The 12,037-nt window shown below is 49.5% G+C and overlaps 1 protein-coding gene across 3 annotated transcripts in view; it reads right to left on the bottom strand.

Moving 5' to 3' along the window:
• Positions 1–3,663: 3,663 nt before the first annotated feature.
• Positions 3,664–12,037, bottom strand: part of ADIPOR2 (adiponectin receptor 2) — a 46,854-nt gene continuing 38,480 nt past the window's right edge. For all 3 annotated transcript variants that reach the window (XM_057701489.1, XM_057701490.1, XM_057701491.1), the window contains 4 exons: positions 11,455–11,641; positions 11,097–11,284; positions 8,081–8,274; positions 3,664–6,424 (listed from right to left, as the gene is read on the bottom strand). In XM_057701489.1, the coding sequence (XP_057557472.1) occupies positions 6,296–6,424; positions 8,081–8,274; positions 11,097–11,284; positions 11,455–11,641 (698 nt within the window). In that variant the 3' untranslated portion in view covers positions 3,664–6,295. The remainder of the gene's footprint in view (positions 6,425–8,080; positions 8,275–11,096; positions 11,285–11,454; positions 11,642–12,037) is intronic.

Genomic DNA, 12,037 nt, shown 5'->3' with positions numbered 1-12,037 from the left:
GCTGCCGCGGAAGAGGATGCAAATTCAGGGGAGAGGCCGGGAAAACCTGCAGCCAAGCAGAGGGGTCCCAGGAAAAAAAGGGAAGTCTTCACAATAGCTCAGGGGGCTCAGGGGGCTCCTGAGGGCTCCAGGCCCCCCAGGAGGTCCTGGCACCAGGGTGGTCTTTTTCTGGCTACTGATCTGCAAGAGAGACTACCTGACCCTGGCCCTGGAATTTTGGGGAACATTCCAATTTGCAAAGTGGGGTCTAGTGGGTAGCCCTGGGTACTCCTCCCGCAGGGTCTCAGGACCAGGGCTTCCTCCCCCACAGACCCGGCTCCCCAGGGACTGCAGTCCACACTGTGGGAGCAGCTAAAGGCAGAACCATGCAGAGACTCTGGGGCAGCCTCTGATCTCTGAGTTTAACCGACCTCCCAGTTTAACCGTCCAGCCCAGCTCCACAACAGACATGCACCACGCCTGGGGCCTCTGGGGCCTCCCTCCCCAGCCCCCCACACTTCCACATACAAACTTCCCACCCGCCAACTCCTTCAAACACATGATGAGGTTTGTGAAGCGCCTTCCGGGTGAGGACACAGCACTAGCAGCCAGGTGACGGCTGAACTCGCGCCTCAGAGAAGCCAGTTTATGAGGCAGAAGGATCCTCGGAGAGGACGTAATAGGCACTAACTCATCCAACCCACACAACCACCCTCTGCAGTGGGGGGTCCTATTGTCCGCCCCACAGTATAGACCAGGAAAGCCAGGCTTGGGGTTGAAACCTGGCTGCAAGTTATCAGAAGAGTATTGTGAGGTCTGGACGTGATGTTCCTGTACTGAGCCTGAAACTGCATGGCCTGCAGTCGGCACAAGTTACAGGTTACCTCCTCTCAGCTATGAGAGCACCTTGTTTCGCAGCGGAGGGGCTAGAGAAATGACCGTCTGGGTGTCAGGAACGGCAGGCAAGGTCGCAGGTGCCCGTCTGGCACAGGTGAGCCAGGGGCAGCAGGGGGCATGTCTCCCACGCCCTTGGCTGCCACAGCTCAGTTCCCCACTTCATGTCACAGAGCCCTTGTGGCGACAGCCCCTCCGTCAGGGCCCTGGGCCCCCCATCCTCCCCACGCCCTTCTGCAGCAGCCGTATGTGTCCAGACCCCAACTGCCAGCCTCTCTCCAGGACAGCAGCTCATTCCCCACCCAACCAGGGAGAGGCTTTTCAGGCAATTTATCAACTATCTTGGCCACATAATTTAAACACCAAGCTTAGCACTTCCCTGGTGGTCCAATGGTTAAGAATCTGCCTTCTAATGCAGAGGGCGCAAGTTTGAACCCTGGTTGGGGAGCTAAGATCCCACATGCTGCAGGGCAACTAAGCCCGCACGCCACAACTGACTCTACAAGCCAAAATAAATATTAAGAATAATCACAATTTTTAAAAATTAAAAAAAAAAAATAAAAACCAAGCTTAGGAAGTGCTGGGGCAGCTCCTGGCCTCATCATCTGCCTCCCCACTGTCTCCGCATGGCCAGGAGTGGGCTGGCCAGGAGGGACTGTGAGGCCTGAACTCCCTTTCAGAACTGACAGAAGCAAAAACTGTTTGATAAACTCACCTTGCTGTTCACCTGGGAGAACAGAACATTCCCAGAGTTCTGCATTCGGAGGTCAGAGCTGTTCTTCCTCTTTCTATTTTGGTGGTTCTAACCACCCCAAAGGACAGCAGGGGGCAGCCTGGCTCAAGCTAAAGAGCCATCACCTTGCTTTCAGAGGAACAAAGTTAAAACCAAAGCCATTTAATTGATGACAAGATTCTGGGGGACAGAGTCCTGAAATCCCTTTTCTTATAAACGCCTTCACATTTGGGTGACTGAGAACGCAACGTGCTGCCAGCTCCTTCCTCAGGACGGGGATATACGATCTCCTAAGCCCGCCTGGTAACCTGTGTATTTTAACGGAAGTGCTGCTATCAGGTAAAAGGCTCCAACCACTGCCAAGCAGGGTTTTGGTTCCAGAGGGCAAGGGAGCAGACATCTCTCCAAGTCAAAGAACCAAACACGGCAGAGGAATGAGAGCAAGAGCCTGGTGGAGACGCCAGCCAATCCCTGTGGCTCCTCTGAAGGATGCTGACCTGGGGGAGCCAGGGTCACAGGCGAGAAAGCAGGGCTGGTCCCAGCAGGCCCCAGGAGCTGTCCCCAGGCTTGGGTGGCGGGGGCAGCAGTGAGAGACCTTCCTTCCCACAAGGCTGGACTCCAAGCATCACCGTGGAAGGTAGAGCCAGACTGGACTTGTTTGCCCCAAGTCAGGGAGAGAAGGCGGGAAAATTCCTCCAGCAGGAGCAGGGGCTGGTGACTAGGCAGAACACTCTAGAGACCAGGGATTACTCCCGGGGTGATTTGGAAGCAATGGCACCTGGAGGCTTTCTAGGCTGCCGAGCCCTAGCAACCGTCAGGCCCAGATTAAAACCCGTCCCTATCCAGGTCTGTCCCAACACTACGGACATCGCCAAGAAAGGGGCCTACAGACAGCTCAGCAAAGGACCAGGAAAACCAGGGGGTGTCTGTAGGCCTTGAGGACTGTCACCAAGAGCAGGACGTGACCCAGTGTCCCATCCCCAGGTGACTTATGCAAAACACCCCCTGTTATTTCTACACTCAAAACGAGAATTCATCCAAATACCTGAAATTCCCTTGAAAAGACTAAATTTACCTAAGACAAAGGGTTGGGATTTCCTCTTTTCTTAAATTACATAGAAGGGTTAACAAATGCCCAACCTTTCAGTCAATATACGTAAGACCCTTTAATCTGAATTTTCTTCTTGGTGTAAAGAAAGCTGGCACGGGAGTCAGACTTCGCCCTTCTGACTCCTCACCTATTATAAAACAAGAGTGTAACACCACAGATGTGTTCAGTGGGCGCTAGTCAGATGAGGTACCAAGAGTCCTTTAACAGATCCCTCTGCGTGATGCACTCATTACGTATTATTTTTGTAACTTTAACAATAAATTAAGAACTACCCCTTAGAGCTAGCTCTCTCCTCCATTTCACACCTGGTACCCCCAGCTGAAAGCGTAAGGGGGCTGGGGAAAATGCGAGTTGGGCATAAGCACTGTTTTTTAAACTGCACCATCCTTATTAACTCATCAGCCCACCTGCTATTCTAACACATCATGAAAATTACAAAGGTGAGTCAAAAATTACCCGCACTCCAGTTATATTAAAAATTCTATAATTCTACACCCAGAGTGCGGATAATTTTTGACTCACCCTCGAAAATGGAAATGCAAAATACACAAATTACAAGATTGTCTAATTAGAATTGTGAGAGAACACCTTTTCAATTTTCACAAACTCTCAACATTATTCATGGAAGTGACTATACAATGTAACTTTCAGAAAGTTGGTAGCCCAATTGAGTATACACACCCCTAAATGTCCTCAGATACTATATTTAGTATAGTAAATACCTCTAGTGGCCTATTAATAATTCCACAAGATCTTAACTGGTTGAAAAGTCAGTCCACAGAGAGCTTTTTCAGAATGGTCTCCAGCACTCAGCTTGGGATGTTTCCAAAAATTTAGGCTTCAGTGTCTAAATTAAGGCTTCAAGTAAGGGGTACCAAAAGCTATGGAGAGGAAAGCTGGGGCAGTAAAACAAACAAAAACAAAAAACCAACGAAAAACTTCATATTCCATTTGGTTCTTTTTATTAGAAGTTGAGAATACAGCAAGTCAGGAAACCCCATGGTGAATGGAACCATCACACGAATGCCCTCCTGGAATCCCAACCCTCTGTGATACCCAAAAATGTGCTTTGTGGCTTCAGCAATTTACAAACAGGAAGGGGAAAACACTGAAAAGGCCACTATTCAACGGTGAAAGGATGAAGCTGTAGAGGTCCTAACCAGCCTAGGGCCCAAAAAGAAAATTAAAATCTGCACAGAGCAAGCAAGCCTCTGCCTGCTGAGAGTAAGGCATCCAGGCGCCAACCTGTGAGAGTTCTCAGCGAGCTGAGACATGCGCGTGTGGCGGGGTAGGAGCTGCACAGACACACGGGGATGGGCACACGCGCCCCCACGCCCCCCCAGAGAGAGGGCTGCTACTGGCGTGCATCTGGGTGGTGTTAACTTCATTTTCCTAAGGGTTTGTGCTATGTTGAGCCAGATTCAGCTTCTCCTCTGGGGTGTGGGGCGACTGGGCCCTGGACTGCTGCTTCAGTTGGCGGTGTCACGGGGCTGCACAGACACACCTGTGCCCCAGGGTGTGTGACCGGAGAGCAAGTCTGGCTTCTGATATGTGCTGCTGCTTGACGAAGCTAAGCTTGCTTCCTCCCGATGGCCCTGTCCTGCTGGGCTGTGCTTCCCCACGGGAGTAACACTGCTTGTCCTTCTGCCGGCACTGAACCAGCTCACCCACCGAGGCTTTCGCTGGGCCCACCCAGCACCCAGGGCAGTGACCTCACTCAGAACCAAAACACTCATAAGTTCTTCCCGAGTTCTACAACGGATTCTTTCTCCCTGGCTCCCGGCTTTGGCTGGAGATTGGAAGGGGTGAGAGAGGAGAATGTAATCAAGGAAAAACTCCATACTGAATAAACAGAAGACCCTTCCAATATTCCCAAACATCCTCTGGAGGCTACCAGCCCCCATACTTAGGGTCTCGATGCTCACTTCTAATCCCCACCATCCACGGGATGTAATTTAATCACCTGACATCTCGGCCGAGAGTGGCTGGACTCAAGAGCTATTTTGGCGGTCCTCCCACGAGCCAAGGTCAGAATTCCGTGAACCAGACCCTCCCTTACCACACTCTGACACCCTAACAGGGTACCTCTGGCACATCAGCAGCCTTTTTCACTTCAACGGCTCCTCAAAGACATAGCTTCAAGGATTTGACCAGACTCCCTGGCAATAACATACCATTTCCTTTTAAAATTTCCCACCACACTATCCCTGAAAGACGGTGTTCTGGGAGCGCTGGTCACCCACAGCACTGGTGGGCAATGGACTCTGCTTTAGAAGCGTGCCGCTGGCTTTCTTGCTTGTGGAGAGCTGATGCACCTGTCACCCAGAGTCACCAGGACAGCACCGCAGGGAAACTCCTTCCCACCCACATAAATGAGTCAGGAGGCACCTGGAATCCCTTTTGTGGCTGGCTTCACACCAGGAACTATGATGCCGGGAAAAGGTTGATTTTAATTCCCGGAGGGGGAGGAAGGGTGGTGAGGGCAGTGATTCTCATGGAGGGAAACATACAGGGGGGTCCAGAGCTCCACAGCAAAGACATGGAACACTCACCCCCACCCCACCCCTGGCAACCAGCCGAGTCACCACCAAATTGAAGAGGACACCAAGAAGCACTGCGACCGTCCCCTATGCTAACAGTCCCCACTCTCCACTGCCCCTCCGCCAACCCAAGTGATTTTCCCAAGTAGGCAGCTCTACTCCTTAGAAAGGGCCACCATAAGAGTAGACGAGTCACTCTCTAAAATGACACCATCACTAGAGCCTTGATCTAACACATCCTGTTAGCCTTTCACGTGCTGTTTCCACTGAGAAAACACACGGTGCCCCATCTACCCCAGGGCTCCCGAGGGCTCCCAAGTGCAAGAGTGGCCATGTGACTGCCGGGCTGGGCTGTAGGATCTGCCCCATCAGGGCCCACGGTATGGCAGCCTTCAGAAGGCACCCTGGTGCACAAGGCATCATACATTCCGGGGCTGTCACCTGATCAACCAGCAGTCACTTGTGCAAAATTGAAACAGTGTGTGGTACTTGCATGTTTCATTCTATACAAAAATCCTCCCTCCCTCCCCTACCCCTGTTTTAAACATTTATATAAATTTTATTTAAACAGTAAGTTAGAAATCTTATTTACATTAATTTCTTTGTTCTCCCAAAAACAATCTAAAATCACACACACACCCCCAATAGGATATAAATGTTCATCGAAACCGGTTTGTGTTATTGTTTTAAGGAGAGAGAAGGGGGAAGAACGAGCCTCCAGCTAAACTGTTCCGACATCTAGAGAAGCAGGACATGGATCAGAAGCCAGCGTGCCCGGGTCTCGCAGCACGCTCAACCAGCAGATCCAAGAACAAGGCAGGATTTGGGCCATCTCTCCTCTTCTCCACCTGTGAGGTGTGATTTATTTTTGCTTTCTCTTCCCAGTTGCGGACCACGCAGAGCCCTGAGGGCATCACAACGCCCGTGAGGCTGCCAGGGTTTGGGGCTCCTCTGGTACTGGCGTCACAGGCCAGTGAGGGAGGCCTGCGGATGCCGCAGGCCCTGGTTGAGGGTCACAGTCCCGGCCATCGGCAGGTATCACAGTGCATCCTCTTCACTGCAGCCCCCGCCGATCATGAAGCGGAACTCCTGGAGGTTCGAGACGCCGTGGAAGTGAACGAAAGCGCCAGCCACCACAAAGATGTGAAACAGCTGATGGGAGTGAAACTGGAGGCAGAGGGTGGGGTGGGGGAGATACACTATTAAAAGTTGGCAGATTCTTAAAGATGGTTTATGCTGAGCAGGGGGCGGGAGTGGATGCACAGCTCAAATGCAAGGCGTCCACAGACCTCGAAGCATCCAGGAGGCATATCACATTCTGCTGAGTCGAAGGCGAGCTGTTCCCACAGAAATGGAGCTGCGGCCCTAAGCCTGAGACATGGACACGTGCACACCTGACACTGGGGGACCTGGCAGACCTGGGGCAGATGCTGCCCACAGGCCACAGAACCCCAAGGACCCTGTGGTGCCAAGCAGTGGGCAATGGGCAGACACGGGGATGCCTCCTCACTGCTGTCACGGACTAGAGCGCTAGCACTAGGGTCGCTGAGGTGCTGCTCTCCTAGTAAACGAAGGGGCTCCCAGGATGGGGCAGAGGGTCAAAACATCTGGTAGCTAGAGTTTCCTTCAGCTCTAAGAAGCCAGAATCACATGAACAAGATATCGCATCAAAAGCCTAGGAAAGCAGAGCCCTTTACTTCCTTTCTCACGTCAGAAGCTGGGCTACAAGCATATGATGGTTCTGATGTAACTTGTTCTGCTGAATGCTAGTTCATCTCTCAGAGGGGGTGACTGCTCAGTGCACCAAACAGCACTTCAAAACTTACACTATTCTCTCAGTTTAGTCTCAAAATGAAAAACGGCAAAACTAATTATCAAGGAAAAGACACTAATTTTAGAAGTGTAAACTAGAGGGATCCCTAAGTCCCTCCCAAGATGCTTCCTGGGAAACCAAAGGGGATTCATTTTCCAAAAAGGCGGGGAGGTGTATGAAAATTTCTCCACATCAACACCAAAACTATGATGAGGCAATCTCAGAAAGATAAATCTGATCATGTAAATTCCAAAGATGACCTAAATGAGCATGTTCTCTTACACGAATACCTAAACTAATCTAGAGAAGGCCAGAGGATCAGCTCAGCCTGTGATAATCAGTAACTGGATGAGAATTCCGGAGGGTCAGATTCCACAGCCCTGCACTGCTGATACACCTCAGGCCATCCTCGGTTACAAGACTGTCCGTGGGTCCCTTGTATTTTCTTTTCGTCTTCCCTCCTTTCTTACCATTAACCACCATCTAGTTATCCCACCTCCTCTTCCAACCAAACACGTATGTCAGGCCCTCATTACAAAACACTGAATTTTGGTATCGAAAAGGACCTCAGTAAAAACCTGGTCTGTCACCCTCATCTCACACATAAGGACACCAGACAAAGAGGGACTAGAAGACCTGCCACACAGGGTGGGGCACAGGAGCACAGAATGAAATTCCACTCCTGCCACTTCAGAGGATAAGAGATACCCTATCTCCCAAAGCCTCACTTCCCAACCTGTCAAGTGAAGGCACTGATGTCAGCTGTTACACTTTATGGGACCAGTGAGTTTAACAGGCCGTCCCTGTAAGGTGCCCCCTCAGCGCTGTACCTGGCACCAACATGTCAGTTGCTAATAAGCTGTCCAGAGAGACACAGCTCATGCGGGAGGCTGAGGGCTAGGATACACATCTCTAGATTCTGAAACTTCTCAGTTATTTCACTTCCCCGTCTGCCAAAAACCCACTAAGAGACTGACAGAGAGACACTGACCACTCCTGAGCATACTCACCCAGATGTCACACTTGCCGGGAAAGAAGCGCTCGGGGATGCGGGCAGCGTACAGGGCCGCTCCTGTGATATACAGGCCAGCCATGAGCATCAACCAACCGATCTGCCCTATGGTGGCAGCCTTCAGGAAGCCCTCCGAGATGACGTAGTGCAAGGTAGGAATGATTCCACTCAGGCCGAGGCCCAAAAACACTCCTAGGGATCACAAAACACAGTGAAAATGAAGAGAAATGAGGAAGAAGAACTTTGGCACAGTACCAGAGGTTCTGCAAACTGAGTATTTCAAAGCAGGATGCAACATCAGCTTCTTGTTTGAAAGGAAAAAGAAGGTTCTTCAACTCGGATTCTTCCATATAAGACAGCACAGCTAAGTTCTAAAAAAAAAAGAGATCTATTTACAAATGCAAAGAGCCTCCTGCTGAGAAAGGCTTAGCTTAACAAGTCAGCAGTCTTCAAGGGGTTTGGAGTTATGTTACCTGGTGTTCTTAGGAACAGAGAGATCTAGGGGTTTGCCGAAAGCATCCCTAAATGCTGCTTCTTTAAAGACACAGATTACCGTCGGGAGCAGTTTTACATACTTCATCTTCCCTTTGAGGCAACAGACATTCCTGGGGTGAGAGTGGGGTGGAAGTGGAGGGAATGAGAAGGGAAGAGGGGTGCTTCTGAAAAGTTCCCAAGCCCCAGAGCACAGGTCAGATACACAAGCCTATCAGCACCGCGCCACCACAGCCAGACTACCTTCAGAACCCTCTGCAGCAGTGTTTTTCAAACTTCTGGATGTGACCTAGGTTACAAGACAAACTGAGTCTGGATCAGCATTTTTTTAAATCAACTAGACAAAAATAAAAAATATCAGACTGCATCAAGTGGAGGGTTAAGTACCACTTTGTCCAAGTTTTGTAACTTATATGTTAATTATTTATTATTTATTATGAACACGTGTTAAGGGTTGTAACAGAAAATGTCATGATAAAGAGTTTAAAGGTAACTCGGATCTAAAACCACTGTGAAGTGTGTGTATCAACAGAGCACCCCAGGGACGCCTCCCAGAGCAGGAGCTGCTCCCACATTCTGACACAGGTAAGAATAACCTTTGTCAAACAAACCACCACTCAATGGTAACCCTTCTCAAAAACAAGGCACCTATCACTTGCTTTGGACGTTACAAATCAGCATGGATGTGCACCAATGCCACATGCACACTCGTAGATGACAGGGCATCCCCGAAGGCAGAGCAAGGGCAGAGCTGTCTCAAGAAGAAAGGAGTCAAGAAGGCCTATTTCCTCCCCCTGCTCCCCACAGAAGACATCGTGCTCCTGTTCTCTCACTGCTCTTTTCCTCCACGTGCTAAGCAGAGGCTGCTCGTGGCCTTGCCCACCATTCTCAAAACCAAAAAAAGGCTCAGGAGCGCGGTCCCTCCGGTGCACAGGCTGCAGGCTGTCCAGCTCCACTCAGCCAAGGCATCCCCATCGCTCGTGCTCCGGGCTGAACAGCACAGCTGAGCATCGCTGGGGAAACTGAGTTCTCTGCAAGTTTATGGTCAGCCTCTCTAGTCAAAGCATTGTTTTCTTATCTAACACCTGTTCCGCCCAAGACTGAGGTGTATCACAGAAAAGGAGGGGATTGAAACCCAGCAGGAGCCAGCAGGGCCCTCCTGGGCATGCAAGCCTGTCCGTGTCCCCCATTTCTTGTTTGTAGGAGAAAGGTTTCAGCCTCCTAGACTTTGCTGGGTTCCAAAGGGCAGATTCGAACAGTTACTGTTTAGAGGAGTGAGAGGACGCAGAAACAAAGGAGGAGCAGTCAAGAACAACAGTGCAGGGATGGGGCAGGGTCCTGGCTCCTCCTCAAGGGATACATCAGGTGGAGGGTGATGACTTCAAGCTGAGCACAAGCACATGGACCCCAGACTGGCTGGAACCAGAAGGCTGATGACTGAGGTTCCTGGAACAGCACCCTGTTACCTCCCCATCAACCAATCAGAGGGAGGTCACACACCATGCAGACCTTTCCTCAAATTGTGCCTATAAAAACTACTCTCTGAAAACCATCGGGGAGTTCAAGTTTTTTGACCGTTAGCTGCCCTGGACTCCTTCTCTGGCTCCTTACAATACAGGCTGCACTTTCCTTCACCACAACCTGGGGTCGGCAGACTGGTGCAGCAAGCAGACCCAAGTTTGGTTCAGTAACACTGGCAGCCAATCCTGACCGCTGCTCATGTGCTCACAGAAACCCTCCAACAGAATTAACATGAAGTTAATTCTAACTTCGAACCTTCTAGGTAACTGCAAATAAACCATAGCTGGGAATTTAATACAAAATGGTTGAAAATAAAAAGGTTGAAAGGAAAAGTATTCCTTTTAATATGATACTTCCTGTTCATTCCCAGCAGGCACTGGGTTTGACACTCAGGGTAGAAAATTGAGGACAGAGCCCTGGCTTCACCCAGTCCAGACCCTCACACAGGAAGTACTCACACAGGAAGGGGCTTTTGGCTTTCCACTGATCTCCAACTAAACAGGCACTATCTTAAATATAAAAAGCCTCTTTATCCCTACGTCAGAAAGGATGCATGGTATCTCTTTAGAACACAATCAGTTGGTAGAGAAGACTTTTTTTTATATACATTTTAAAATGAAAATACATAGGAAAACATTTTTAATAAAATAAGAATATGTAACAAAACAAATAATGACAACAAAGAACTAATCACTATAAAAAGTACACCTCGGGCTGAGAACAAGGCGTCATTATTTTACAAAGATGATGGAGCCACAGCCACAGGGACAGTGTATCGCTCTAAACTCACGTGCACTGTCCTGCCCCCAATACATCAGCTGCGACAGCTAAGCAAGCCCTCCACTGACACCCCTACTACATTACACTCCCCTCAACAACAGGAACCATGATTTCTCCATCTCTGCATCACAAGGACCCCACATAATGCTTGGCCAACGGCGGCCATTTAATGAAGACTGGCAAACAGACGCGTGCCCGGCAGGGGCCCTTGGTGCTCTTACCGGCTCTCACTCCCCGATACTGAGGGGTGGCGAACATGTCCCACTGGGACACGATGATGGCTGCAATGCCCAGCACACAGATGACAATCAAGTAGATGAAGCAAGGCTGCGGGTTACAGTAGAAAGAATAATACAGCCAAGGAACAAAACTCCCCATGATCAGAAGAGCAATACCAGAGTAATCCAGTCTAGGACAGAAAAAAAAAATCCATTTAATGTTACAAACTACTGCCTGCTACCGGTTCCAAGCAAAGTTCCCAGTGGATGGCATCAAGGCTTCTGCCACCTCTGCTGCAAGCTCTCCCCCAGCCCACGGACTCTAAATCACTGACCCAATATGGACTCTGCAGATACTTACTTAGAGAAGAGACGGGACACCCCTTCTGAGTGGCAATAGACTGTGTGGAACAGCCACGAGAAAGAAAGGCAGAGAATGGCCCCCAAGAAGAATAATCCAAAGACCACCTTCTCCTGCAGTGGGGCCACAAAGGAGATGTTTGGACGGAACATATAAAAGATCCCCAGGCACAGGAAGAATACACAACCTAGGAAAAAGTATGGGAAGAGAGAAAGGATTATCCTTTTGAAGAGAGTGTTATATACTGATTATGTTTTCAATCCTGACATCTGAATCAGAAGTTCCATGAGAAAATTTTTCCAAATAACAACCTTATCCAAAATGTTGTTCTACTCCAAACACTGCTGGTATCATATGCTCCTCAGCTTCACAAACTCAGTACACAGAATAACTTATCACTAATCCAAAAAAAGAAAACAGACAATGCCTGCTGCTTCTTAGAAAACTAAATAAGCGCACTTCTGTCTCTAGATCCCATGTGAAATTTCACTTATGAAGTTTTTGGCATATATGTTGTAGCCCAGGTTTCAAAGGCCCATTCTGCATTGTCTTTTGCAATGAAAGCTGATACCTCCAAACTCTG

The sequence above is a fragment of the Hippopotamus amphibius genome, chromosome 12 (genome assembly GCF_030028045.1).
Source record: "Hippopotamus amphibius kiboko isolate mHipAmp2 chromosome 12, mHipAmp2.hap2, whole genome shotgun sequence".
NCBI lineage: Eukaryota > Metazoa > Chordata > Mammalia > Artiodactyla > Hippopotamidae > Hippopotamus > Hippopotamus amphibius.
Note: the sequence above shows the minus strand (reverse complement) of the source record. Positions and strands in the feature narration are given on the sequence as shown.